This window comes from Hirsutella rhossiliensis (assembly GCF_020360975.1).
Source record: "Hirsutella rhossiliensis strain HR02 chromosome Unknown scaffold00005, whole genome shotgun sequence".
Taxonomy (NCBI): Eukaryota; Fungi; Ascomycota; class Sordariomycetes; order Hypocreales; family Ophiocordycipitaceae; genus Hirsutella; species Hirsutella rhossiliensis.
The window spans coordinates 4,144,946-4,169,625 of NW_025408671.1; the positions used below are offsets into that span (position 1 = coordinate 4,144,946).

A 24,680-nucleotide genomic window follows, 5' to 3' on the forward strand; every position below is an offset into this window, starting at 1 on the left:
ACCACTGCCGCCGACCCAACAAAGTTCAGGGAAAGGTTTAGGAGTTGGCAGGTTCTCACTCAGAATCCGTATAAGAACGGTTAGGGGCTACGTAACTCCACTTGATGCTACCAAGACGTAGATGACGCAATGAATGCATGACTGTAGATTCTTGAATTTTCAGGCCTGCCTTACCGTTGACAGCAGACTTGCAGCCTTCGGCTGATTGTACGCCTTGCACCACTGCTCTAAAGTGCAAGGCGTGACGAAGTATTTTAAATAAACTCTATTGTTGTGAGGCTCGAAGCGCTCCATATAGCAGGCTGTCAAGCTAGTAAAATAAGGGCAGCCCCAGTGGAGGTGCTATTAACGCGCATTATACGTCTAATCTCTGCTCTGACACAGACATCCGCTATCGAATCGACTCCAACTCGATCTCGCTGGAACGCTCGGGAACCTTTCACCAGCACACCAACAACCCAAGCCTGTCCCCATCCACCACTTACGAGTGCCTGCCGCTCTACAGGGTAGCTCGTGCCTCTCGCATGAGCACCTCTGCCCAACCAACTGAAACAACAAGATTTTACTCAAGCTGCTGGCACAACAAAATCAGACAAACACCCAATGTCCATCTCTTCAACGTCTTCCGTCCAAGAAGTAGCCGCCATCTGCCACCAGCACTCCGTTCATCCAACTCGTCTGCGTGCTAAAGCTTGCCGCTTCTCGTGCCAAATACAATAGTTCTTTCCACCCCCCCAAGCTCTGCTCGCCATGAAAAGCACGGGGCCATCAAAGCTGTCATTAAAGCCATTTACGCCCTTGCATGAGAGACACGAATATGAGATTAAAAAACGGAACTCAGGACCTTGCACATGTGCCAGTCAAATTTCTAGCAAATTAAGCCACAAGTCATGGTCATCGCTTCATTGCCAACGAGTTATGTAAATATTACTAGGCCATGTCGTCCAACGCGGCTATTCACCTTTTCATACGTTTCATGATCCGTCATTATCTAGCAGCCAATCTCCAGGATGCCCACTCCGGCAATGATGTTCTCATCATTGGCCTTGGTGTCCTTACCGTCAGCGGTGCTCAGGACGACGTACGTCTGGCCCTTGGGAGCAGACTGGCCCTTCGTGGCAAAGTCGGGGCCTGGGATCGAGGCAGTGTACTAGGCGACCAGTGTGTCAGTGCGAGCGCGCAATGGCAGCGGGGGTGGGAAAACTTACATCCTTGTCCCCAGAGTTCGTGACTTGGACGTAATAGGTCTCGAGGCCAGAGTAGAAGACGGCATACACCTTATCCGGCTTGTTCTCGCCCTGGGCGTCCTTGAACGTGACCGAGCCCTTGCCGGCGCAGAACTTGTCTCCGCTCGAGGGCACGGCGGTGAGCTTGGGGAAGGGCTTGAAGGGGACCTTGGTGCCCTCGGCAAAGCCCGTGACGAACTGGGCGGCCAGGGAGAAGACCTGGTTGAAGCCGAGCGGAGTATCAAAGGCGGCCGGGAACGGCTTCTGCTTGAGGGCTGCCCTAATGTACGAAGCATGCCGGGCCTCGACGGTCAGGATGGAGCCAGCGGCCGTCAGATAGTCCTTGTTGGTGATGGCCGGCGCGGCACCCAGGTAGGCGGAGACGCCGACGCCCTCGAGGACGCTCGAGAGACCGACAAACGAGGCGGCATCCTTGACGGGGAAGGCAAAGGACGGCTCCTTGATGGCCTTGTCGCCGAGAGCCGTCGAGAGGAACGCGACATGGTCCTGTATTTTCGGGTCGCTCGTCAGCAGCTGCCAACATGAAAACAACACGCGCTCACGCTCGCATTGGGTGACTCACCTTCTCGTCCTGGCTAATGCCCTTGAGGTTTTTGTAGAACTCCTTGGAGAATCCGGCGTCGAGAAAGTTCGCTTCGGTAAAGTTACTCAAACCTTCGCTGTAGAACTTGGACTCCAGGAACTCCAAGGTCAAGGCATAGTTGAGGATATCCACGTCTCCGAGCTTGGAATCTTGGTCTAGCGGCGCCGCCAAGCCAAAGGAGACGAGGCAGGCTGCCAGGAGAGAGATTGACCGACGCATGACGCTGTATTGTCTTGTCTTGGGTTCTGAACGAGAGGGTTACTGTGCAAGCAGCTATGCAGTATGTGTGAGCTTGCTGGGGAAAGGAGCCTTTGAATGCTAATGCTGAGTAGGATAAAGCCTTGGAGAGAGAGAGATGCAGCTTCTTCTTATACGAGTGCCCAGAGACACGGACGTGCATGCCAGAACACAAACCTCACGGGATGAGCAGAAGCTGGGATTTCCCACCATGAATCAACATGAGATGAACATATGGATTCCACCAAACAGACTGGGCCTATGCCTCTTGCAGCCGTCAGGCCAAGTGGATAGACAGACACTGGCAGAAAACCATTGAATGCCTGAACCAACAGACTGTTGGCAGCTAGCGGTTGCTATCTGTTGCCTAGGCAGGCAGTCTGGGTCGGGCTAGGGCCGTCGGAAGAGGGAGCTTCCATGCTGGTAAGTCACCTGTCATTCCCTAGAAAGGCGACGTCAGTGCGGAGATTTGACAGAGCCTCAACCAGGGTTCGAGATGCAGCGACGATCCGGGGCGGAAAGGGCCGCCGGATGTTGGCCATTCCGAGACACTAGCAGAGAAGCGGACAAGGCCAGATTGGCCGACGCGGCCCTTGGCAGCCGGAAGGCGGCTTACCCGTCGTGCACGCATGCCTCGAGGCCGTGATTACTGTGCGTGACATTTGTCCTCGACCTCGAGGGAGGTTCGCGCGGCGAGACAGGCGTTGTCTATTTACTCGTCACTGACTTACATGTTGGACTTGACGTCGCCCGGGTGCCGCACCCGCCGGAGCCGAGAACGCTGCAGCTCCGAGATTCTCTTGATGCCAGCAAATCCCAAGCCCAGATCGAGATCGGCCAAAAGGCCAGCCAGCACCGCCTGCGCACCCGCCGTCCCGTTGATGCCCAGCCCGTAGACGACCGGCCGGCCGACAAAGACGGCCTTTGCCCCGAGGGCCAGTGCCTTGGCAATGTCGGCGCCCGTTCGGACGCCCGAGTCGAACATGACGGTGATCCTGTCGCCCACGGCGTCTGCGATGTCTGGCAGCACGTCGAGCGTCGCCACTGCGCCGTCGAGCTGCCTGCCTCCGTGGTTGCTGACAATGACGCCGTCCATGCCGTACTGAACGGCTAGCTCGGCATCCTCGACGCACATGATGCCCTTGAGGACGATTGGCCCATCCCACCACTTGCGAAGAAGCTTGAGATGCTCCCAGCCATGGCTGACGCCAGGGAAACACAAACTGGTCCAGTAGGCGGCAGCCGAGATCCTGTCGGACTCGGGCGTCCCGCCATGGCTGCGCTCGGCAAACTTTTCCCTAAAGACGGGGTCCTGGAAGCCAACCTCGTCGCCCTCTCCGACGACAAAGGGGAGGTTGGCCGTGTCAATGTCTCGAGGCCGCCACCCCAGAGTCCAGGTGTCGAGGGTGATGACGAGGGTCTGGTACCCATTGGCCTTGGCACGGCGCAGGAGGGAAGCGGTAATGTCCTCGTCGGTTGGCCAGTAGAGCTGGAACCACTTGGGCCCGGCGGGGCTTTTCTGAACAAGCTCCTCAATGCCCGTCGAGGAAGCGGTGCTGAGGGTAAAGGGAACGCCAAGGGCAGCGCAAGCATTGGCAGTGCCGACCTCCTTGTCGTCGTGGTACAAGGACTGAACGCCGACAGGGGCCATGAGGAGGGGAGTGTCTTTTATACTTGGCCACGATTATTCGTACATGGATTGACGACGGAGACCTGGCTGGATGGCCGGCTTACCGTATTTCTTGCCAAAGAGGGTCACGCTAAGGTCCCTGGGATTGGTTGGCGTCAGCACTCTGGGGACGAGCTTCCACTGGCGGAAGGCGAGGCGGTTGGCATCCATGGTCGCCGACTCGCCGGCGCCGCCCTTGATGTAGTCGAAGCCATTTTTGGGCATGGCATTACGGGCCATGCCCTCGAGCAGGTTTGGATTGGTTGTGACGGCGGGCAGCTGGCCTTCCAAAAGGCCCTTTTGCATGACTTGCTTGAGATATTCGGCATAGGGCACGTTGTTGCTGCCGTCGGGGGGTGCCATCTCGAAGAGGTCGGATCGGATGGGTTGCGAGGTTGTTGGTGGTTGTGCGTCGTCGTGGTGATTTACAGGAGGAGGCAGAGGAGGCAGAGGGGGGAGAAGAGGGTGAAGAGGGTGAAGAGACCGAGGCTGGCCTTTGGCTCCGACGGGTAATTAACTGCTGCAGAGCCAAACGTGCCTGCTTGCAGAAGCTCCCGAAATAGGCAAAGCACAATCACCAGCCTATCGCGGCGAGGGAAGCCACTTACAGCGCGGCTTGTCCAGAGTACATACAGGCCAAGTTCTAGTGCTCCCTCGGAACCCGGAACCCACCGCGCCGCTACTAGTCTGGGCCACTGCCGGGGGGCCACCAACAGCTAATTGACCATTGAGAGCAGAACTGCAGACGCCGGAACGACCTGGATCAACCCAGACGGTACCTGCGGCACAAGTACACCCTTTAGCACACCGACCTGCCGATGATGCTCCACCAAGCCCGTGACCCTCTCCGTTCGAGGAGCAGCCGGCTCCCATTTTGTATCCATGGAGTATAGTTAACTAAGCCTTAGGTCCATCTTGTAAAAGTCGGACGAGACTATCGGAGAGTTGGCATTCTTGACCTGCGAGCTTCTACGGCCGCGCCAAGAGACTCAGGCGTGGTTCGTGGATAATGGCACCGGCGAATAGAGCATCATGCATGCACTATTCTGTACTGCGATAACCCCGCCCTAGCACTGACCAAAAATCTCCCGCCGAGGAGCGTCCTCGACCATCGAATCCAGACCTGCACCACCCTCCTTTCCAGTCGACACCGCCGCCATGGACATCGACGACATCTTGCAGGAGGTCGACCCCGCCTGGCAGACGGCGCCCTCGGGGACGCGCGACCTCCAGGCTCTGACGCGTCGCTGGGTTGCCGAGCGGTCGGCGCCCGAGCTGCTCGGGTGAGTCTCTTGCACCTCTGTACGTGGCTGCCGCAGGGAGCTCGACACCAATGCCCAAGCCTAGGCACCGGCGGCTGCTGACCTTTGCGCAGCTGGCCCTCGGACCACCTCTTTGAGCGCGTCAACCAGCGCATCAAGCAGCAGATTGAAAAGGTCGAGGACATGACGGGCGACATGGACCCAAAGACAAACTTTGCCCTCATTGTCATCCAGACGGAGCTCGAGCGCTACAAGTTCCTCGTCCGCAGCTACCTCCGCGTCCGCATCGCAAAGGTATGTGTGTCCCTCGTCCTCAGGGGGCCCCCGAGTCAAACAAAGAGACTGACTCACCGTCCCTCATCCCAGATCGACAAGCACGCCCTCCACTACCTCTCCAACCAGGACCTGCGCGACAGGCTCTCGCCCACCGAACTCGCCTACGCCACCCGCCACCAGGCCCTGCTGCACAACCACTACCTCTCCTCCTTCCTCGCCTCCTTCCCCCAGCAGCTGCAGAACCTCAACGACACGGCCGGCAACGTCAGCATGGTCGACGCCCCGGACCCGGACACGCCCGTCTTTATCCGCCTCTTGCACGACTGTCGCATCCACGGCAAGGGGACCGACGCCGACAATACCCTCCTCGCCGAGACGGGCGACGTGCTCATCCTGCGCTGGTCCAGCGCCAAGCCCCTCGTCGACGACGCCGATGCCGAGCTCGTCTGATCTTGGGACTGCCGCCGCTTAAGCATTTTGCCATTCTTCTCCGGCAGTCCCGGTGAGCTCAGTGGCGGCGAAGCCAACCACGCGTCTTGGGCCGCTCTCCGAAAGCTCGCCTGGAATATGCCGAGCAGTTAGTCGCACGCCCGAACTGGCTCACGCGAGCCCAACATGAATGACGATGGCTATCTTGTTCGCGGACGCTACCCGGAGCTCGGACATGTCGTAGAGGCGGACAGGCTCAGGACCCGCCCGTGTGGCCTCCGTCCTACAAGAGCGGCATCGCCAGAGGCTCAAACTGCCAACCAGCTGTAGTCGCCAAGTACGCCAAGTGGGAGAGGGCTATGTAGACTAAGCTCGGATCGAGACCTGACAGGCCTCGTAGATCCTCGAGTCTGATGAGTCGGGACGGAAGAGTCTGAAAGGATACTTGTTGTCGCTGCGAAGGAATATGGGACGATGGAAACAGGCAACGTACTCAACTACCAGACGGCCACGGATGTTTGTGTGCCGGACGGATGGGGAATCGTCAAATTCAATGGCACATTAAACGGCCATGTCGACAAGACGACACGAGCGCAAGCCGACACACTCGGTCGATTCTCGATAGCATCATCCCATAGCCCCCTCAGACGAAATGCAACGCAAGCCTCCTTTATATGCCAGTCCGACGACTGCCTAGTTCTGAATGGTCCATAACCGTATTTTGCCGATATCATTGCCCACAGCCAACAAATCACTCCCCCTGCCAAACGCCACCGTCGTGATGCGCCCCAGGGGCGTCTGCTGCGTGGGCCAGTTGCGGTAGACGGTGCAGCTGGGCAGGTGCACGAGCCGGAGCGCGTCTTTTTTGGCGCGGCTGCCAAAGGCCAGCAGCTGGCCGTCGGGGGAAAAGGCGAGCACCGTGATGGGCGTGACGAGGTGATCCAGCACGCGCCTCGGCGTCGGCCGCTCCTTGATGGTGAGCTCGGCCTCGCCCGGCACCACGAGGTCCTGACGCTCGTAGATGTTGGTGATGCCGCTGTTGGAGCCGACGGCGACCCAGCGGTCCTCGCCCAGGGCGGCGGGACCTCCGTGGCCGCCGAGGGCCAGCACGATGCCGCCCACGTTTCCGTCATCGTGCCAGACGGCGATGAAACTCTGTCTCTCCATGCTGTACTCGCCGACCATGCCGTCCTTGCCCAGGATCGTCATGCCGTTGCCCGTGCTCCACCAGGCAAAGTCGGCCAAGCCATTCTGGCTCTGCAGTCTTGCGGCGGCGACCCACTGCATGGACGCGACGCTGAGCACGTTGACGACGCCGCCCCCCTTTCTCGTCGACGCCACGATGGCCATGTACCGCCCGCAGGGACTGAGCTTGAAGCGCTCCATGGACTTGTGCTCAAGGCGATGACCGAGCACCTGCGTCGTCTTCTGCACGACGCCCGAGGGCAGGTCCCAGTGGTGAAAGAACTTGCGGCGCCCGGCAAAGAAGATCTTGTCGCCGCGCGGGTAGAGGAACTCGGCGGCGCGCACGTCGACCTGCTTGACCTGGACCGACGTGAGGCGCGGGTTGGGCGGCTGGGCATCGGGCGCGATGTGGTGCAGGAACAGCACCGACGCTGCGCTGGCCGACAGCAGGACGGGGTACTCGGGGTGGAAGGAGAGGCACGCGACGGGCAGCTTGTGCGTGTCGAGGATCTCGCGCGTGCGCTGGATGTTGAGCACCTCGGGTCGCAGGCCTCGCCTCGTGGGGCCGCCCAGCCCGGCCAGCCGGTTGACGTCTCGCAGAAACGCCTCGAGCGGCTGCGCCGAGACGCTGTCGTCGTCGCTCGACGAGTCCGATGCGGCAGAGGAGCGGCGCCGTCGCTTCGTCGGGCGGTCATCGGACTGCTGCGCCCAGGCCGGCGCGGGATACAGACGCTGGTACTGCTGCCGCAGTCTCGTGCAGTACTCGGTGCCGCTGACGACGTCCTCGGCCTCTGTGATTCGCAGCTTCCGCAGCCGCGTAACGCTGGCGAGCGAAACGGTCAATCGATCGTCGTCGCTGTCCTCCCACGCGGGAGCATCGTCCTGCGCCGTCTTGCCCGACCCGGGAACGTCCTTCGCGACGCCACGGGCTGCGCCGGCGACACCCGTGTCGAACATGAACAAGTCTCCGTCGTCGACATCCTCCAGCCCTCCTGTGTCGGCGCCCGCAGCCTCCAACTCGCCGCCATCGGCGCCCAGGTCGTCAAACAGATGGCCGTACTTGAATAGGCTCTCCCTGAAACTTGTTTTGTTGCCCAGTACCAGCTGCTCCAGCTCCTCCTCGTCCGAGTCCTTGTCGAAGAGCCCGGCCGCGGCTTCGGGACTCGCCGCCACGTCGTGTGAGCCGGTGTCGGAGGCATTTTGGCTATCGGAATCGGATTCCCATTGCTCTGCTTGTGGCGCCATGTTGTATGAGGGGCTGTGCCGTCGTGCTGAAAAAAAAACCCCCCGAAGTAGGTTAACGGCCTCTTGTTTTGGGAGGGTCCATGAAGTGCAGTAATTGGAAGAGGCACTTTTTTTTTAGACGCTGGATGTCAGCCTTGCTTGGGCCCCACCAATCTGCAGAGCTTAGATCGCCTAGCCAATGATAGCGGGGTTCTGTTGCAAGGCTGAATCAGTGCTGGATTACTGTACTTCTTCATGCAGGCAACATCTTTCCCGTCCGTTTCTACTTCTTCCAATTTCTTTTCTTGGAGCTTCATCATCTTCGAGAAATTGCTCGAGTAATCTGCTCCTCCAACTGCCCAAGACTTGGACTCACCGACTCGCGGCACTTGAGCGACAAGACGGCCCCTCGCTGCGCGACATCAACCAGCCTCTCTACCCGTCCGCCCTGCGCCAGGCCCGAGACCATGACGCCCAGAAACGTGTCGCCAACCCCGTTGACAGAGACGATATCCTGCACCTCCTCTGCAGCTGGGAACAGTCGCATGTAGACGCCGCCAACGCAAGGGTGATCGACGGCCGCCCGCGTCAGGATGAACTCCTCGGCGTCCCGGTCTCGGAGAAGAGGATCGTCGCGGTCTAGGATCGTCGTGAGGAGGACCCCCTTGGATCCGAGCTTGGTGAGGAGCGTGGGTATGTAGGGCAGCAGCTGGACCGACTGCACCGGCACGCCGGCGTCGGTGAGCTCGGCCGAGGTCTGGCGGACGAATCGGTCCCGTGCGCCCCTCATGCCAAACGCGTCGATGACTTCGAACCAGCGGCCCAGCTCGAGGTATCCGTTATCCTTGGCCGCGGCGTACATGGCCGCAAGCTCGTAGACGTTGGGGGACGCGAGATGGACGCTCGCATGGGGGAAGACGCCGAGTTTGGGAACGCCCGTCTGGTGGGCGCAAAACAGCCCTCGTGACTTTTGCACTGACACGGGCTCGAAAGCAACTTGAGCGTTGTGCTCCCTGCCGGCCTGGATCCATGATCTGATGTCGCGCGGCGTCCAGTTGCCATCGACGACGAGCCACTTGGGTGCCATTGCTGCCACGGCCGACTCCCAGTGCTCGGGGGACGCGTGTTCCGTTAAGATGCCCATATCAGCCATGGCCATGACCAGGTTCCCGCTGCCGTCGTTGACGGCCACATACTGCGCGGTGCGACTGCCCGGGTGCGACTGTTGGTTGAGTCTCCGGACGTGAGAGGCGTCGAGCCCCGAGTCTCGTAGCGACGAAAGCACCGTCGATCCAGCCCTATCATGCTCGTCAGCATGCATGCATTGCTTTGCAAGAAGAAAAGCAAAGACCGCTTGCGAGATGTTTGCCTACACGTCGTCGCCGACCACGCTGCATAGCCGGACACGAGCCTGCCTGCTGGCTAGGTGAGCAGCAAGCGCGACATTGTGGCCGACACCGCCAATTGACTGGCTGATGCGGGCTGGGTTCGACGTGTACGCCTGCGGTGCTACTTCGCCTGGCTTGGAAGCTGTGCCGGTATAGTCACAGTTGAGATCGACTGCAACCGCGCCGGCTACGACGACATCGACCTTGGTGTCGATGGTGGCGGTGGCGGCATTGGGCTGCTCGGGCTTATTGGATGCTACATCAAGTCTATTTGTATTATCTAGTCATCAGAGCCGAGCCGATACAATACAAGTCGTAGCTGCAACTTACGAGCTCATCACCGGCTGCGAGCGCGACGCAGACTGCAGCAGGCGGGACAGCTCCACGGCAATATCAGTGGCCCGTGAGATGTTGGCCGCCACCAGGGCCTTGTTGGCGAGAACGACCCTTTCGCCGGTGAGCTGCCTGAGTCTCTGCAAGATGTAAGGCGTGTTTTTGCTGCCGGTGAAGCCATTGTCGACGGCCTCCTGCACCGCCTGCTCAATAGCCACCCTCATCTCCCCCGAAGGGACCGCAAACTCGTCCGGGATCGGGTTCGCAAAGAGCATGCCAGACTCGATGCCCAGCCGCTCCTGGGCAAAGATGATGGCCGCGGCCTCCTTCTCGCTGTTGACGACGGACGGGCTCGGGGTGCCGCTCTCCCTGGCCCAGAAAGCCGGGAAGTCGACCTTGCCGGTCCGCCCGTCGGTAAAGGTGGACACGAGACAGCCCTGGGTCTCGAGGTACTCGAGTGTCCGGGGGATGTCGAGAAATCCCTTGCAGCCGCTGCACACGACTGCCAGCCTGGTGCGTCCCAGCTCGGTGAGGTCGGCGGAGACGTCCATGGAGTCCTCGCCGCCGCGGTGCACGCCGCCCAGGCCACCGGTGCCGAATACGCGGATTCCGGCCAGTCTCGCGAGAAGCATGGTCCCTGCTATTGTCGTGCCGCCGTGGATTTTGCGGCCGGCGAGGCCCTACGATTGTGGTTTTGTTGTCAGGCTGCGTAGCTTCTTGGTTTCCCACGGCCTCCCTATTCCACGTAACCGTGCCACACACACACATACACACACGCACACACACGGACGAAGCCCAAACTGCAAAAGACAAAGGAAGGGGGGAGGTGGCAAACTCACCATGCCGACAAGGTAGGCAATGTCCCTGCGTGAAGCCTTGACAGTACCCTCGTCTTCCATCATGCGAGTAATGTCATGCGCCGACACGCCAACCGAGGGAACGCCATCGACGACGGCCACAACGGCGGGGATGCCGCCATGGCTGCGGACGAGGTCTTGGTGCTCTTGGGCGAGATCTTTGCCCAGCGCGCCGTGGGTGTAGATGGTGGACTCGAGCGCCACGACGGGCTTGTTGAGCTTGACGGCGTCGGCCACCTCGTCGGAGACCCGGAGAAGGCGGCGCAGCGCAGCAGGCGTGCCGTGCGCCGTCGCAGATCCGGTCGATAGCCCGCGGCGCCCGCTGTCGGGCTGCTCATGGCCGCAGCCGCGCGGGCGCGGGCGAATCGGGGCAGTGAGCCGTCCAGGGCCGGCGTAGAGGCGCAAGCGGATGACGGCCCGAGCCATCTGCATTGTCGCGCGCAGGTAGATGCCAACGCCTCGATGATGACTGGTGTTCGACTACTAAAGAGAGGCCGTGCGAGAGATGGCCTTGGCATATAAGACCGACAGCCGGCGGGATGAATGCTTCTCGCCTTCTGCAAGTTGGAAGCTCAGTCACATGGAGGGAGCGCTGCGGAGTCTGCAGCTCGACAGACAGCCTGGCGAGAGCCCATCCTGAAGGATACGGGGAGATTTGCCCGCCCCACGACGTCGGAACTTCGGAGGCCACGCGGGCCGGGCGCCGCCGGGGTCGCATGGCTGGGGCTGGGGAAATAAATACCCGGGCCGGGGAAGCTTTTATTCCAAGCGTTTCGGCAAGCCAGGGCCGACGGCTATTGTCGGGCAAAAGAGGCCGTCCACCTTTCTCTATTTGCACACCGGGCCACCGGATTTCAGCGCTTGCGGGCGGTTTAATACCTGCTGGCCGTACCTCTACTCTACGAAATGCTTATTTATAGTCTCGTTCCTCAAGGCATTAAGCGGCCCCGCATATGAGTGTGCGGGGCGGGCTGGCGCTGGTACGCATGTTAAAATTAGGGGTGTACGTGCAAATAGGTGATAGGAGATATGTTTGAGTGTTTCATAATCAGCTATCCTATGTTTGAGATAGAGTATAGTGCCCTAGGAACTTCTCTTAAGAAGGTTTGTGGAAATTGTATGGCTCCTATTGATTACTCGAAATAGGACAACACATACACCGATTTGGAGCCAGAAGCACTGCCTCGGCGAGCGCCTGCAACAAAATTGACCTCGCGGCCCGCGCATGTCCCCACTGCCGACTGCATCGATTTCGATACAAACTTATAGTGATTTGGGGCATATCTAGGGTGCAAATAGTTCTACTTATATAAACTCTTCTCTCCTAAACAGGAATGGTCTATTGGCGCTCTAGGAACTCCAGACAGATCCAGTCCAGCCCAATCCAGTCCAATGCTAGTCCTGTCCAACAGGATCACTGTCCGTCATATCTCTCAATGCTAGTCTCGTGTGCAGCACTCAAGGGCACTTGTCAAACGTCTTGGCCGTTGCTTCGCCGTCTTTATTAACCTCGGAATGGACCATGACGCCGCAGTAGTGAATGTGACCCGGCTCGCCCGAGTAGACGACTCGGATAGGGGTAGGGCCGCCGGGCTGATCTTTCTTTTTTGTCTGAATGTTCCATACAGCCGCCTTTTTGCCAACCTTTTTGTCAACCCAGTAGATGGGGTACTCCCACAGAGTGGCCTCCTCCTTATCGCAGTCTGCGATATTAAAGTGAATTTTCTCTCCGTTGTGGAATCGGTGCGGAAAGCCGCTCTTCGGGGCTTTGTCAATGCTGAAAGGGCCAGCCACTTTGGCCTGAGCCCGGGCAGTGGCTTCATCTACTTGGTACGGCTTCTTTGCCTTGTCGCCTTGAAGCTTGGGATTGCAGGTGATGACCTAGGATGTTGTAACATTAGCTCCGCACCATTTCTTCCACGCCAGCTGGGAATCTTAGGATGAAGGCTTCTTGTTAATGACTTACGGGGGCGCGCGACTCCAGATGGGCCGTCTTAACATCAAGTCCTGGAGCAGCGAAGGCAGAAGCCGCGCTCAAGACTCCCGTGGCAAGGAGGGCAGCGGAAAGCTTCATTGTGACGGCTCAGCTAGGGGTCCTTGATGAGGATGTGGAAGTAGTGCGATTGGATGTCCGTGGGGTTGTTTTCTCTGTTTTCCTCTGGATCGAAAGGTGCTGTTTATATACCTGAACTGAGAAGAGTATAGACGGGGCCTGAACAGTGACAGAATCTGACCAATGCGAGGGACCAGGAATGGCGTTCTCGAGCGAAACCATGTGACGGAAACAATAATAGAAAGGAGGCTTTGCATTGCTTTCGGCAATGCGGTAAGGATCATCTATCAAGCCATACATGAGCTGACAGCCCCCATCTGCACTCTCACCCAACCGAGTTCTCCGCCGAGGCCCGTCGAAGACGTACATGAGGAGTTGACTTTTGCGACCTTTTGCTTGGTACATTCGTATTTGATCAAGGGGCTTATGGATCAGACGTAATAAATATCTCGCGATAATTGATACGAGACCAATCTAGCAACTTGAGCCTGTTTCTGGGCCTTGACAGAGACGTTAAATGCCGCAACAGTGCATGCGATGAAAATCGACAACTGCCCGGATATCGAGCCTTGAGTATCGATTGGCATCCCGGTGTCGTGCTGTTGGACGCGCATGATGAAAAAGCCTTGAGCGCACTCTGCAGTGAAACCAATCATCATACTGCTTTCAGCTTGGTACATGCTAATACGAGACACTGTGCCCCGTGAGCCTCGGCGAAAGCTGAGTACGCCTTAGAGGTGCGGCTTTCACCCCTTGACTGGCTTGGGGGCAGTGTTGGTTGAGGTCGACAATTTCGGGCCGCCCGAGCAGTGGCCACTGGCGACCCTGAAGTCCTTGCCGTGAGTCATCCGGAGAAGGCGTCGAATGACAAGGGGTCGTGCGGAGTATCCGTACTTCGTATAAATGCCCGACAAGGCGCAGAACCCTTGAGACGTCAAATCTTACAACACGACATAACCCAACCCAGACTTCTTCATCTCCCCCGCAGCGCACCAGATACTACCCCAGCGACATCCTAGTAGCATCAATTGGCCAAGTGAAAGCAGCTTGCAAGTCAAATCACCATAGCCGACCAATGGCCGCGCAAGACGGTACTCTCGACGCTCGGTTGTTTGACGACGACGACGACGCCGAGGACCTTGTTTTCAAGCAGCCTCTCGATGCGCTCGTCACCCAGGCCTCGACCCCAGCTCGGGCGGCAGCTCAGATCGACGAGTGGGTTGTGAGCGAGGCCAACAGGCGATACAGGGAGCTCGAGGAACGGAATCCGCCCTTTGAGCTCGCCGACGACGAGAGCCTGTACCTTGTCGGGCCCAACGCCTCGAGGCACATGCACATGCTGTTCGACTCGGTCGCGAGACTCTGTTCAGCCTTTGAGCCCGGCAGCACGGCGCAGGACGCGCTTGTCGACTTTATCGTTCAGCTCAAGGCTCTGCCGAAGCATAATGTGCCGCATTCCCGCTTTGATGAAGATGAGAATCCCGTCGGGAACGACCGGCTATTGCTGTGGCCATTAGGCACCCCGTCGGCAAAAGTCTTCATGCTCGCCTTTCATCGCGAAGCCGAAGGTAGTCCTCCCATGGCCGGCCACGCGGACCAAGCTGACGCTCACAATGATGCCGTAGATCTGGCATACCCATTCTCAGACGTTGAAGAACCCAATAGCGAGTCTCAGCAGCGGTGGAGAAACCTGCAAAGCTTCATCGCGCGAATCACAACGCTGGACCTGATTGACTGCAGCGAGGTGTGTGCACTATTTTATATCCTGCCCTCGTCACACATGTATCCCGACCTCGAGAAACGCGGCAGTGGTGGGATCAACAGAATCGCGGGCGATCTCAAAGCCGCGGCTCAGTGGCTTCTCGGCCACTCAGTACGCCAGTGGGTATATGAGCGGTGCAGGAAGAACGCCGAGGACGCTGCTGATGGGTCTCGCGAGGTTTGGAGCATGCGGAACTGGAAAACGTGGAAAGAGCAAATGGCGTTTATAGCAGAAGACGAGCGGTTCTCGGAGGAAACACGGCTTCTTGCCAGGTCGTTGCTGGAAAAGATGGATACCCAGGGATGAGACTCGATCGCCGCTGGGATATATGTGACCTGTCTGTCAGGACATTCGACGGCTGTGCTCCTGGGATGAAAAAAGACCAGCAATAACAATATAGGTTGTTAAAAGAATTCCTTTCTTAGTGGCTAATTCGCTATTATTTTCGGCTTTTTCTTTATCATTACTTATAGCTAAGGTCTTATTACAGATTCTTTTTAATAGCTAGTTAAGCGTAGTATATACGCGCTGCGGTTCTTTATCCGCCTCGCGGTCGCTATCGCTAGAATCATACTCGCTTTGAAGTTAAGAATCGTTTATAGAGGAAGGCATCATAGTCGCAAAAATATATATAGCCCTACTTATTGGGTTATTAGCTATATATAGCGTATTTCTTATAGTCGTACGCCTTCTGTTGCGGGCGTGCTTGCCTGTTAAAGTCTTTTATTATTTTTAGGGGTATACGGCTGCGGGCGTTACGAAGGTGTAGATTAAGGAGGGCTAGGAGAGGGAAGCTAGCCTCAATACTCCTCAAGACCTGCCCTTGGCCGAATTACTCAATGAGGTAAGCCGCGAGAGAGACTCGACTGCTTATGCTAAATTGTGGCTGTCCCATTAACATGGCAGTACGAAGTATAGCAATCAAAGCCCGAAATATTCAGTTGATTCAAGGAGAGATTCTTAACCACTTTAACTAAAGGAATATAGTTGGTTAAATATATGTCAACAAACATGAAATATGTCGCCCGGATTGTTCCGCCCTTGCTCATTACATGCATGGTTGGAATGGCAATAGCTGATATCCCATCACTGACAACGGCTTCCATTCTGAGCCTGATTAGTGCCCTGAGCCTGCTGCATCACAGCTTGGGTGATGGCACATTTAACAGTCTGGGTCTGCTGTCCCGCGCACTGCTGAGGGGGTTGGTTTCCATTCTGAGTTTGTTTCGCGGCGGCCTGAGCCGTGGCATCGTACGCAGTCTGGTTCACAGTTTGAAGCTGCTGTGCCACACATGGCTGAGAACTCTGAGGCTGATTTCCGTTCTTTCTCTGCTTCGCGGCACCTTGATTGATATTTCCAGTCTTATCGCATCTCTGACGCCGGTTTCTGTTATTGTTCATGCAGGGCGTTGTTGGCTGCTGGGCCCGACACCCGTTCCCGGCCTGTCCGTTGCTCGCCGGGTCAACAAAGCCGCATCCAGTCTTACCCTGCTGGAAAGCGGCTTGTGGGCCGGAGCAGACGCCTTGGCCGCCGTTCACCTGGGCGCAGCAGTTCGACGCGCAGTCGGCGTTGTTAAGGCAACGCCCGGTGATGAACTGCCCCCCTTGTCCGTTGCCGACGTTTTTCTGGCCGCCAGGGTCCGCCGTCAAGGCGTATGCGCACAATGCCACTAGCCCTTGAGTTCACCATAGCATTCAAGCTGGACGGGAGACTGCGATAGCTGCTTACCAGCCATGAGAGAAGCGACAGAGCTGCGAACCATGTTGGAATAAGTCGCGTGGGAGAGGATGTGGAAGTGGGGAGCAAGAGAGAAAAGCTAGTAGCGAAGCCTTATAAGGAGAGAAAGCAAGTCCAAAGTCCAACTTAAGTGACACCTGGTCCAAAGTTAAAGACGGGAGTTGAATACCGAATTTGAACGGCTGGCGATCAGTGACGAGGGAACGAAGAGTTAAAGAGAATGCGACAGTTTAGAAACTGAGACAAGAGGCGACGTCGGGCTTTATAAACAAGATCTAGATAGCGTATATTATAATCTCTCGGTGATGTTGGACAGTTGAGCTGCCAAGGCTTACCTGCGACAACCCAACCCGTAATGATCGACGGCGAGTTAGCGAATGAATCTTGACGCAGCACAAGGTAGGAAGTAACACGGAGCCTGTATCGATAGGTGATGGTTGCATAAGGGCGTCTCACCATTGGTGGTGTGGAAGGCGGGACGTGACGATGCGGCATCTACGGAAGCTGAAGCCGTTGTGGTGCTCATGTGCAGATTGAGAAGCTACGGTGGCGCCTTGACACGCTCTTGCCATCGACAAAATGTTTCTACGCATGTATTACATAGACTCTCCCCCTGACTCCCCGCAATTATAAGGAGTAGGTGTTCCAAGAGGCATTGGATGGAGGTGTGGTGTGTGATCCTTCATAATCTACGAGACAAGCATCTATAAGCCATTGGTTTCAAATTCGGAGATATTTATAGGTTATTAAATAAGCACGTATATCGAGTTTTCAACCAGTTATGCTTATTAAACCTGACCAAACGGGTGTATATACTCTCTATTCCCACAATGTCTACAGAGCCAGAAAGACTCTTCTCAAACACAAAGGTGAACATTTTTGACCGTTACAATCATAGAGAGACTGACGCAATTGAAGAAGTAGAGTGTTTAATGTCATAGTTTCGAATTTATGAAACTTCCAAGGCGGGAATACATAAATTGTATCAGTTGTATGATAGAAGTCACGGCATTGTCAAACATGGCCAAGATACCGGGACTGTCAAGCTGGTAAAATACCGCTACACCATGCAAAATGAGGGCACCCCCAATAGAGGTGTTACTAACGCGTATTATAGGCCCTTTATTGTCATGACAGGGACCCTAACGATGTCAATGTCGTTCAATGCACGGATAGTCCGGATAAGGTCATGGAATACGCATCGACAAGCAACACAGTAATATTTCAGGGGGGTCGCATTGCCAATACTATAGGTTTTGTCCAGCCATATTTATAGCAACACTGCTGTCTCCCAGCCTTAGTGGCTAATGGTAAGAGTTGCTGCGCCTTCTTACCCTAGCTATCAACGAATGACATACATCTTTGAAGCAGCACTTACAGCTTGTATATTATACAAGCGAGGACGGATGCCCGCCTTGCTCTATTTACCAGCCATCGCGGCACCCCAATGATCCCCAGAGCTAGCCAGCTAAGCCTCCCGCTTTCCGTTTCGCTTAGTTTTGGAGGACGACCATCATGCCGCTCGCCTGAGACAATAGGACTGAAACTGATATTGCGAAGATAAGTAGAATGATCTTGCAGATAACCATGAAGAAGATCCACCCCGCGGCTTAATTCGAGAGATAGGTCATGGCCCTCGAGTAAACGAATGCCCAGCAAGGCCCGGCCTGCAATGCAAGTACTAAGTGTCCTTAGAGAGTCATGTACGGCCAACTAGTCTCGCAACGCATTTGCTTGGTACTCTGCTAGCTGTCACATCCAGCCGAAGGTACTTATGGTCTTGCCCGCTGTTGTCCGGCTTGGTCAAACGGCCGTTGGGTTGCAAGGCCTTCCTTGGCAGTGTGGCCTCGGCTGTGTGAGTGGAGAAGACCATCTAGACCAGACCAAAGTGATATGCGCTACCACATTGCCGTAACCAGCTATAGTTCAATAGTACAAACCGCTGCCAAGTGAAACTCTACCAACTTCAGCCACCTCTATATCAACATCGGACGACACATTTAAGGTTATAGCAATTATACTGCAACACTGCAGTGCTATTGATTAGCAACGAGATCACTTTCCCATCTGCGCTGTTCCAAGATTGCGGTGGGATTAAATCTCTTAAAATATGTCTATAATAAACCGGTCTCACTACTCGATGGCCATTCTAGAGCAAGCCAAGGCTCGACGCGTAGAGGCGTGGGCATCCTGGTAAAAACACAACTTCTTACGTTCTTAGCCCGCTTACAATGTTTCAAGCGCCCGCGGTCTCCAGAAGGTGTCTCACGACAATCATGCGCAATACTTGACCTCATATTTTGTCCAGCCACTTAACACTTACCGAAGTCTAATTAAAGATAAAGAGATCTAGGAACAGCGGGGGATCTCGGGCTTAGCACACTATTGTACTTCAACAGTCGATTTCGATCACGTTCTTCTGCCTTTCTCTTTCTCTTTCTATCTTTGGTCAACTTTCTACTTCGCTAGCTTGCGAGGACATTATCTCGTCGAGCGTGATCTGGTCATTTTACTGTAGGCGCCGGCTGACCCAGACTCGCTCTGGCGACTTCACACTGTTATTTTCTCTTTAAGGTGAACAGTTAATGTTGACGAATCTACCCTAGGGAGTTCGAGCCTAGGTGGCTTTAAGAATGGCAGTGATAAAACTCCGGTTGGTTTATCCGAATACCTACCTCGGCTCTTTAGATGTCCACTAATGTAATCAGCATCGACCCAACAGTCGTCTCAGAAGAGTCGATTGGGACTCAGGAGACGCATGAAGCCGAAAACCTCTCAAGCCTGCCTGTGGGGTTGTAATTGTGATTGAACGTCGAGACACAGACTCAGACCCGGACTCAGACGACATCTCAGACGACATAGACATGAGCGACCTCGTTTTCCAACCAATCTCCCGTCTCACTTTAAGCCACGCCATGCCCAGCGAACCTACGGCTTTTTGCACCGTCTCGACGCTCACCTCGATAACCTATGAGGCGACGACTTCAGTAGCGCCGCCCCTTACCGCATCGTCTGCTGCGAAGACCAGCCGGTGGGCCTCGAGCTCTCTCATCAAGTCGACAAGGTCACCGTCGTTTTCCTCGGATCCTATAATGGCGACAGCCGGCTTTCCCAGTGACTTCGCGGTTACAGCCGCGACTGCGTCGGCATCACCATCAGTTGACGCGGCCAGACCCGAGAAAGAGACTGTATCTACTCCCACGGCAGACCGTCTGACTGCTGGGGGCGTCCTCCCGGAGAACAGCCGCGGCTCCGCGATTGGTATTGCAGCCGGTGTACTTGGTACGTTACTGATCCGCGACTGGCCAGCGGCGTTGTGCGCATCCCAGTCAGCAGTCATCACATTGGTAATATTTACAGGGGCATTCTCCGTCTCGATTCTATTAGGAGTGTGGATTTATATGGGCCGCAAGCGTAATAAGAATTTGTCTCGGTTTAGCTACGAGTATAATTAATAGTTGCTTTTCGATTGGGAACTGTTTTCCTCTACAGTGTTATCTATCACTTACCCATTTCCTTTATGTATCAGAAGCTGGCCTACTGAAACTCTATTAGGAACAGAAAGGTAGCCTTTCTATTCCGTATATCTCCGTGTTTCTTATAATGGCGATTCTACAAGACCAGTAAGTGATTGCAGCAGCGGACACGTCCTCTTCAACGTGATTATAGGAATCGTCTAGCGGTAGTGATTAAGGCTGGATAGTAAGACAAACCTAAAAATAAAACAAGGCAGATGCCCCCGATCTACTTCGTATATAAGTGCCGGAATAGTCTATGCCGTTCCCTGCCTTGGTAGGGTGGGCGATTTATGCAATGCACTTTAGACTTCAGGGGACGAAACCAGGCCGGAGTTAGCCTGCGAACAGGCAGGGCTATGCGCTGTGTATATAGTAAGAAGTAGGGAGATTACTTTTATTTAAGGATCTGGGATTATGTCAGCTTAAAACACCACTTTCCTAAAGGCGGATAGATCCCTGTTAGTATGCTGGCTTTTGTCTGGACTTTCTCGCCCAAGAGGCTGTAGAGCATTTATGCATCTATTTTAGATTTTGGACTAGTGAAACAGGACCGGCTTCACTGTGTATTAAAGATACCAATGTTACTGTTAGAAGGACAGAGGACAATCCGTATTGTCATTACCTCCACTGGGGGTGGTAATGCCTTGCTACTTAAGCGATAATATTTGTTAATTTGACAATTACCGTATGATGAGAAGACTATCATATCAGTCTATCACTGATCTAGATAGAGTTAAGAAAGACCGCCACAGGAGGCGTCGTTAAAACGGGGTAAGGTCGTTGCTAACTCCTAGGGCATGGATTTCCGATGTCCCAAGGCAGTCTGGTCCTCAGGAGAAGCAAACGACTGCGGGGAGAGTAAACACGGAGGTCTGCTGGATCCAATTTCGTGTGACGTGTATACTACCAGGCAGGTAGCTCGCGAGACGAGGACGGCTTTTTTAGCAAGCAAGCAAGCAACCCTTGATCGGGCCACTGGCTCGGGAGGCGCCAACTGCCAGAGGCGGACCTCATACTTCCTCCAAACACCAACACAATGCCTTTCCATCAAGAAGTTCGATGTGTGTGGCTCCTTCGTGGTCTACGCGAGCCGGCCTCGAACTGAAAAAAGAGCTCCCGTTTCACACCAATATGCGATTCTCACCCGAGGCATGGTTCGTGAAACGGCGCGCGTCACGAGAGCTAAATTATCATTTCCGCCGTGGATGATGATCCAGGGTTCGACTGATCCTGATCCACGACGTGGACCAGTAAGCCATCGCCTTGGCGCCGACACTCGAGTCTCACGATTGCTCAAGGTGGCCAGGCTGTGTATTCAGGTCCGGAGGCATACTGGCAGGTAATAAATAGGAAGAAGAAGGGGCTAGGGTGGCATTCATTCGCCCCGTCGACCTCATCCCGTTTACTGTTTACAATGACCGACCCCCCGTGGCAGCGTTGGCTGTGCCAGTCGCGGACTGGCCGCCTGTCACGGGTTGCTCCTCGACTATTAAACCAAGGCTCGCCGCCCCGGACTTGACCAGCATCGCCATAGGTCTCATCTCGTTATACCAGTCTTGGAGGCTTCCGCTCATTGCTGCCCCCTTACTTCTTGTCTTGTCCAGAACCCTACATTCATAATCCTCCATAGCAGCTTCAAAAGCGATCTCCACCCATTTCTCTCCCGCAAATATGTCGTTGAAGGCGGTTGTTGCCTCCATGATTCTCATAGCCGCAAAGCTCGTGGCTGGTCACGCCGCCATCACCAACGCTTTCGGCGACCAGGGCGGCTTGGGTACGGCACTTGGCATCAACCCTAAGATGCTTCGTAACGGAACGAAACGCAACCCCTTCCAGCAGGACTCAACGCGGTTTCGTGGCCGCAGCCGGGCCACTGTTGGCGAGACCATCGGTGCAGGCGCCAATTCTATCGAGCAGGGCACGCAAGCTATCATGGCCCAGACAGGCCGCCAGCTGCCCCAGATCTCGCCCGGTGGCCAGCTAACGATGACGGTCCACCAAGTCAACGCTGACGGCGCTGGCCCCTTTACTTGCATGATCAACTCAGACGGCACGGCTAAGAACTTCCAGACCCTTCAGGTCACCCAGAATGTTGCCGGTAACAAAAACGGCCGCAACCGCCAAGGCAACGCCTCGGATAACCCTCTGACCGTGTCCATCCCGGCCAACCAACAGTGCAGCGGCAACGTCGCCGGCCAGAACAATGTCTGCTTGGTTCGCTGCAAGAACCCTGCCAAGGCCGGTCCCTTTGGCGGCGTCGTCCCGGTCCAGATAGTCAAGCAGGGCAGCGGCCAGGCCGGACAGAAAAATAACCAGCAGGGAAATAATCAGCAAGAAAACAATCAGCAGGGGAAGGCTCAACAAGGCACTGGAAGCGCTACAACTGCCACCGACAACCAGGCCACCGCTGTTGGAAGCGGTGCTGCTGCCAGAACCGCCACCACTGGGAACACTGCTGGAGGAAGTGCCGGTGCTGCTAGTAACAATGATGACGTCGAGGATGATGATTGACTGGGGTGAGGATCGGCGTCGGTATCGGTTTCGACTGGGTTCTCTGGAACAATCGCGTTTTGTCGGTTGAACACATCGGCGAGCACGAGGACGCGCGCTATTAAGTTCGCGCCTTAGTACTTGGATAGTTCCTGAGCAGTAGATGTAACTATGTTGCTATATAATCATACTCCAAGTGCTGTGTAAAATTTTAAGCGTAAAAATGCTAACTAGATTACTGTCAAGCTGGTAAAATACCGCTAATTACACCATGCAAAATGAGGGCACCCCATAGAGGTGTTACTAACGCGTATTATAGGCCCTTGTCCTGACAATTACCGTAAATTGCGGATCCTGAAAAAACCTAAAAGCGGGCCGCTAAGAGATAGCAGCAAGGCGGGCCTGCGGCCGTAAGACTAACAGTTCCCCGCAAAAAGAGAGGTATAAAGCGCTGAAAGTGCAAAACTCTACTTCAATGCATTTAAGATATGCTTCCCGTTCACGTGACTGTTAGTTGCAACGTCCGTCCTCCCCACGCTGCCGCCCGAGAGCGTCATGATGCCATGCCGCCAAAAGCCTACGAACCAGGGACGAAAACCGAGTTCATCCTAAGGGAAAAGACTCGGGCGTGCAAGCAGCTGTTTCAAAAATGCCTCCACATCCCGGACATAGACGAGGACGACTGGCTGGCGCAGAAAAGCGCCGAGTTCAACTTGTGCACATCCGGCCTTAAAGCCGACAAGCATGGCCCAGATTCTCTCGACTCTCGGCTGAGACTCCGCCCAGATATCAGAGATGTCGTGGCCGATCTCCTCGATGGCCTGGTGACTGCCCTCTCCAAGTACCAAGAGATAGGTAGGCGCCGTCGTATCGACCGTACCACGCTGGCCTACACTTACAGCATCCTTGGACTGACCGTACCAGCATCGTCGGATGCTTGTTCAATAGAGCAGTCTCCAGAGAAATCTGACGCCAATAACCGATCCCTTGCGTCATATGAAGTAGATCGATCACCGTCTTCCTGGTCCGATATGAGCGACAGCATTGGGAGCCGGCCCGAGTCTCGCGCCGACCATGACAGCGGCAACCCAAATCGCGACTTATTCCAGGAGCAGAGGTTATACGTAGAGACAAACCTTGAGATACTCATTCGAATCCACGCCGCCATCAAAAAGTCCGGCCTCAAGCTCAGGAACCAGCGCGCTGATGACGAGCTCAAGAGAGCTGAAGAGAACTACCAACTTCAAAAGGTGGCGCTAGGCGAACATCAGGCTCTCTACGGGAGCGATGGCTCAATAGGGCACCATGAGCGGTTTAGGCGTTTTCTCAACAGACTCGTTCTGCGGAATGGATACACCGAGAGCCTGATTCGTTACATTGCTTCCAACATCCAGGCGTTCATCGTAGCACACGGGACCGAGAGCGAGGATGATCCATACTTGATACTTCAGGAAAAGCTTCTTGTTATCTTTCGAGCCCATCTTTACGACCCAGCTAGATTAACGACCGTACAACGTCGCCTCATCGACGCCAAAGTCGTGAGGCGAAATAGGCTCATTCATGCTGGGAGCGTTGACAAGCACAAGACAGGAACGCACCAGGATCAGCGTCGAGCCCTCGGGCAGAAGCCGATACTTGAGGAGATGAGCCAGAGCTTCCACGCGGCAGATCGGACCAAATCTACGCCAGTTGATGCTTCACCCTTGTCACAGATGTCGTCCAGATCCAAGCCCTTGGATGGCGAGGGCAACTGCAACAAGATTTTTGTGAGCCAAGCAGCCACTTCGCTAGAGCCGACATTCAGCATTACCGGTGCGCTACTGCCTTCGAATATCACAAAGTCGGCTGCCACGAAGATGTCAGCGAGGGTCGCAAACCTAGATTATCCCAAGTGTCCAGCCAAAGAAGGGCCTTTTCCGTGTTCATACTGTCCCTTGATCCTGTCGGGTGAGTACACTGAGAAAGTTAGATGGCGGTATGTCTTTGCCACTCCCCTTGACATTGAGGTTTAGCTTACAACTGAACCTATGGCACACGTTGCGCAGGATCTCCACCCATACGTCTGCATCTTCGACGACTGCGAATCCCCTGATGACATGTACGGATCCACACATGACTGGATGTCACACATGGCACGATGCCACTCTGCCGTAGAATGGGTATGCACGGAGTGCCCTAAACGCCATTCGTCCAGTATTGGTGACGCCTCGACCGATTCCTTCCAAGACCCTGGGCGCTTGAGAGAACACGTCATCGCTGCGCATCCAGCCTTTGAGAACTCCGAGATGAACCTCCTGATAGATGCGAGTAAGCGATACGCCGGAATTAAGAGAGCCGGATGCCCTCTATGCCGACCTGGGCTGGTCACATGCGCTGCAGGCGAAGTCGAGACTGAGGATCCAATTCACTCTAATGGCTGCGGATTGGTA

At 55.5% G+C, this 24,680-nt stretch overlaps 10 protein-coding genes across 10 annotated transcripts; 4 read left to right on the forward strand and 6 right to left on the reverse strand.

The window, feature by feature from the left end:
* Window positions 1-991: 991 nt before the first annotated feature.
* On the reverse strand, window positions 992-2,049 carry HRG_05936 (ferritin-like domain-containing protein; the record flags this gene model as incomplete). Its single annotated transcript, XM_044864407.1, has 3 exons — window positions 992-1,150; window positions 1,209-1,733; window positions 1,810-2,049. 3 exons carry the CDS (start codon window positions 2,047-2,049, stop codon window positions 992-994), a joined length of 924 nt encoding a protein of 307 aa, XP_044720939.1.
* Window positions 2,050-2,794: 745 nt separating this feature from the next.
* Window positions 2,795-4,099, reverse strand: HRG_05937 (FMN-dependent dehydrogenase domain-containing protein; the record flags this gene model as incomplete). Its single annotated transcript, XM_044864408.1, has 4 exons — window positions 2,795-3,269; window positions 3,327-3,365; window positions 3,453-3,732; window positions 3,802-4,099. The coding sequence occupies 4 exons, from the start codon at window positions 4,097-4,099 to the stop codon at window positions 2,795-2,797; spliced, it is 1,092 nt and encodes a 363-aa protein (XP_044720940.1).
* A 795-nt stretch (window positions 4,100-4,894) lies between these two features.
* HRG_05938 (GINS complex protein) lies at window positions 4,895-5,724 on the forward strand (the record flags this gene model as incomplete). The annotated part of the gene is made up of 3 exons (XM_044864409.1): window positions 4,895-5,019; window positions 5,112-5,292; window positions 5,365-5,724. The coding sequence occupies 3 exons, from the start codon at window positions 4,895-4,897 to the stop codon at window positions 5,722-5,724; spliced, it is 666 nt and encodes a 221-aa protein (XP_044720941.1).
* Window positions 5,725-6,396: 672 nt separating this feature from the next.
* HRG_05939 (putative U3 small nucleolar RNA-associated protein 18) lies at window positions 6,397-8,133 on the reverse strand (the record flags this gene model as incomplete). The annotated part of the gene is made up of 1 exon (XM_044864410.1): window positions 6,397-8,133. One exon carries the CDS (start codon window positions 8,131-8,133, stop codon window positions 6,397-6,399), a length of 1,737 nt encoding a protein of 578 aa, XP_044720942.1.
* A 295-nt stretch (window positions 8,134-8,428) lies between these two features.
* Window positions 8,429-11,122, reverse strand: HRG_05940 (indigoidine synthase A like protein; the record flags this gene model as incomplete). Its single annotated transcript, XM_044864411.1, has 4 exons — window positions 8,429-9,410; window positions 9,486-9,780; window positions 9,835-10,513; window positions 10,673-11,122. 4 exons carry the CDS (start codon window positions 11,120-11,122, stop codon window positions 8,429-8,431), a joined length of 2,406 nt encoding a protein of 801 aa, XP_044720943.1.
* Window positions 11,123-12,148: 1,026 nt separating this feature from the next.
* Window positions 12,149-12,764, reverse strand: HRG_05941 (uncharacterized protein; the record flags this gene model as incomplete). The annotated part of the gene is made up of 2 exons (XM_044864412.1): window positions 12,149-12,571; window positions 12,657-12,764. The coding sequence occupies 2 exons, from the start codon at window positions 12,762-12,764 to the stop codon at window positions 12,149-12,151; spliced, it is 531 nt and encodes a 176-aa protein (XP_044720944.1).
* Window positions 12,765-13,818: 1,054 nt separating this feature from the next.
* On the forward strand, window positions 13,819-14,811 carry HRG_05942 (uncharacterized protein; the record flags this gene model as incomplete). The annotated part of the gene is made up of 2 exons (XM_044864413.1): window positions 13,819-14,311; window positions 14,369-14,811. The coding sequence occupies 2 exons, from the start codon at window positions 13,819-13,821 to the stop codon at window positions 14,809-14,811; spliced, it is 936 nt and encodes a 311-aa protein (XP_044720945.1).
* Window positions 14,812-15,895: 1,084 nt separating this feature from the next.
* Window positions 15,896-16,268, reverse strand: HRG_05943 (uncharacterized protein; the record flags this gene model as incomplete). Its single annotated transcript, XM_044864414.1, has 3 exons — window positions 15,896-15,948; window positions 15,993-16,175; window positions 16,235-16,268. The coding sequence occupies 3 exons, from the start codon at window positions 16,266-16,268 to the stop codon at window positions 15,896-15,898; spliced, it is 270 nt and encodes an 89-aa protein (XP_044720946.1).
* A 5,164-nt stretch (window positions 16,269-21,432) lies between these two features.
* Window positions 21,433-22,272, forward strand: HRG_05944 (CAS1 protein; the record flags this gene model as incomplete). Its single annotated transcript, XM_044864415.1, has 1 exon — window positions 21,433-22,272. One exon carries the CDS (start codon window positions 21,433-21,435, stop codon window positions 22,270-22,272), a length of 840 nt encoding a protein of 279 aa, XP_044720947.1.
* A 542-nt stretch (window positions 22,273-22,814) lies between these two features.
* On the forward strand, window positions 22,815-23,898 carry HRG_05945 (uncharacterized protein; the record flags this gene model as incomplete). Its single annotated transcript, XM_044864416.1, has 3 exons — window positions 22,815-23,106; window positions 23,257-23,789; window positions 23,842-23,898. 3 exons carry the CDS (start codon window positions 22,815-22,817, stop codon window positions 23,896-23,898), a joined length of 882 nt encoding a protein of 293 aa, XP_044720948.1.
* Between the last annotated feature and the right edge of the window lie 782 nt (window positions 23,899-24,680).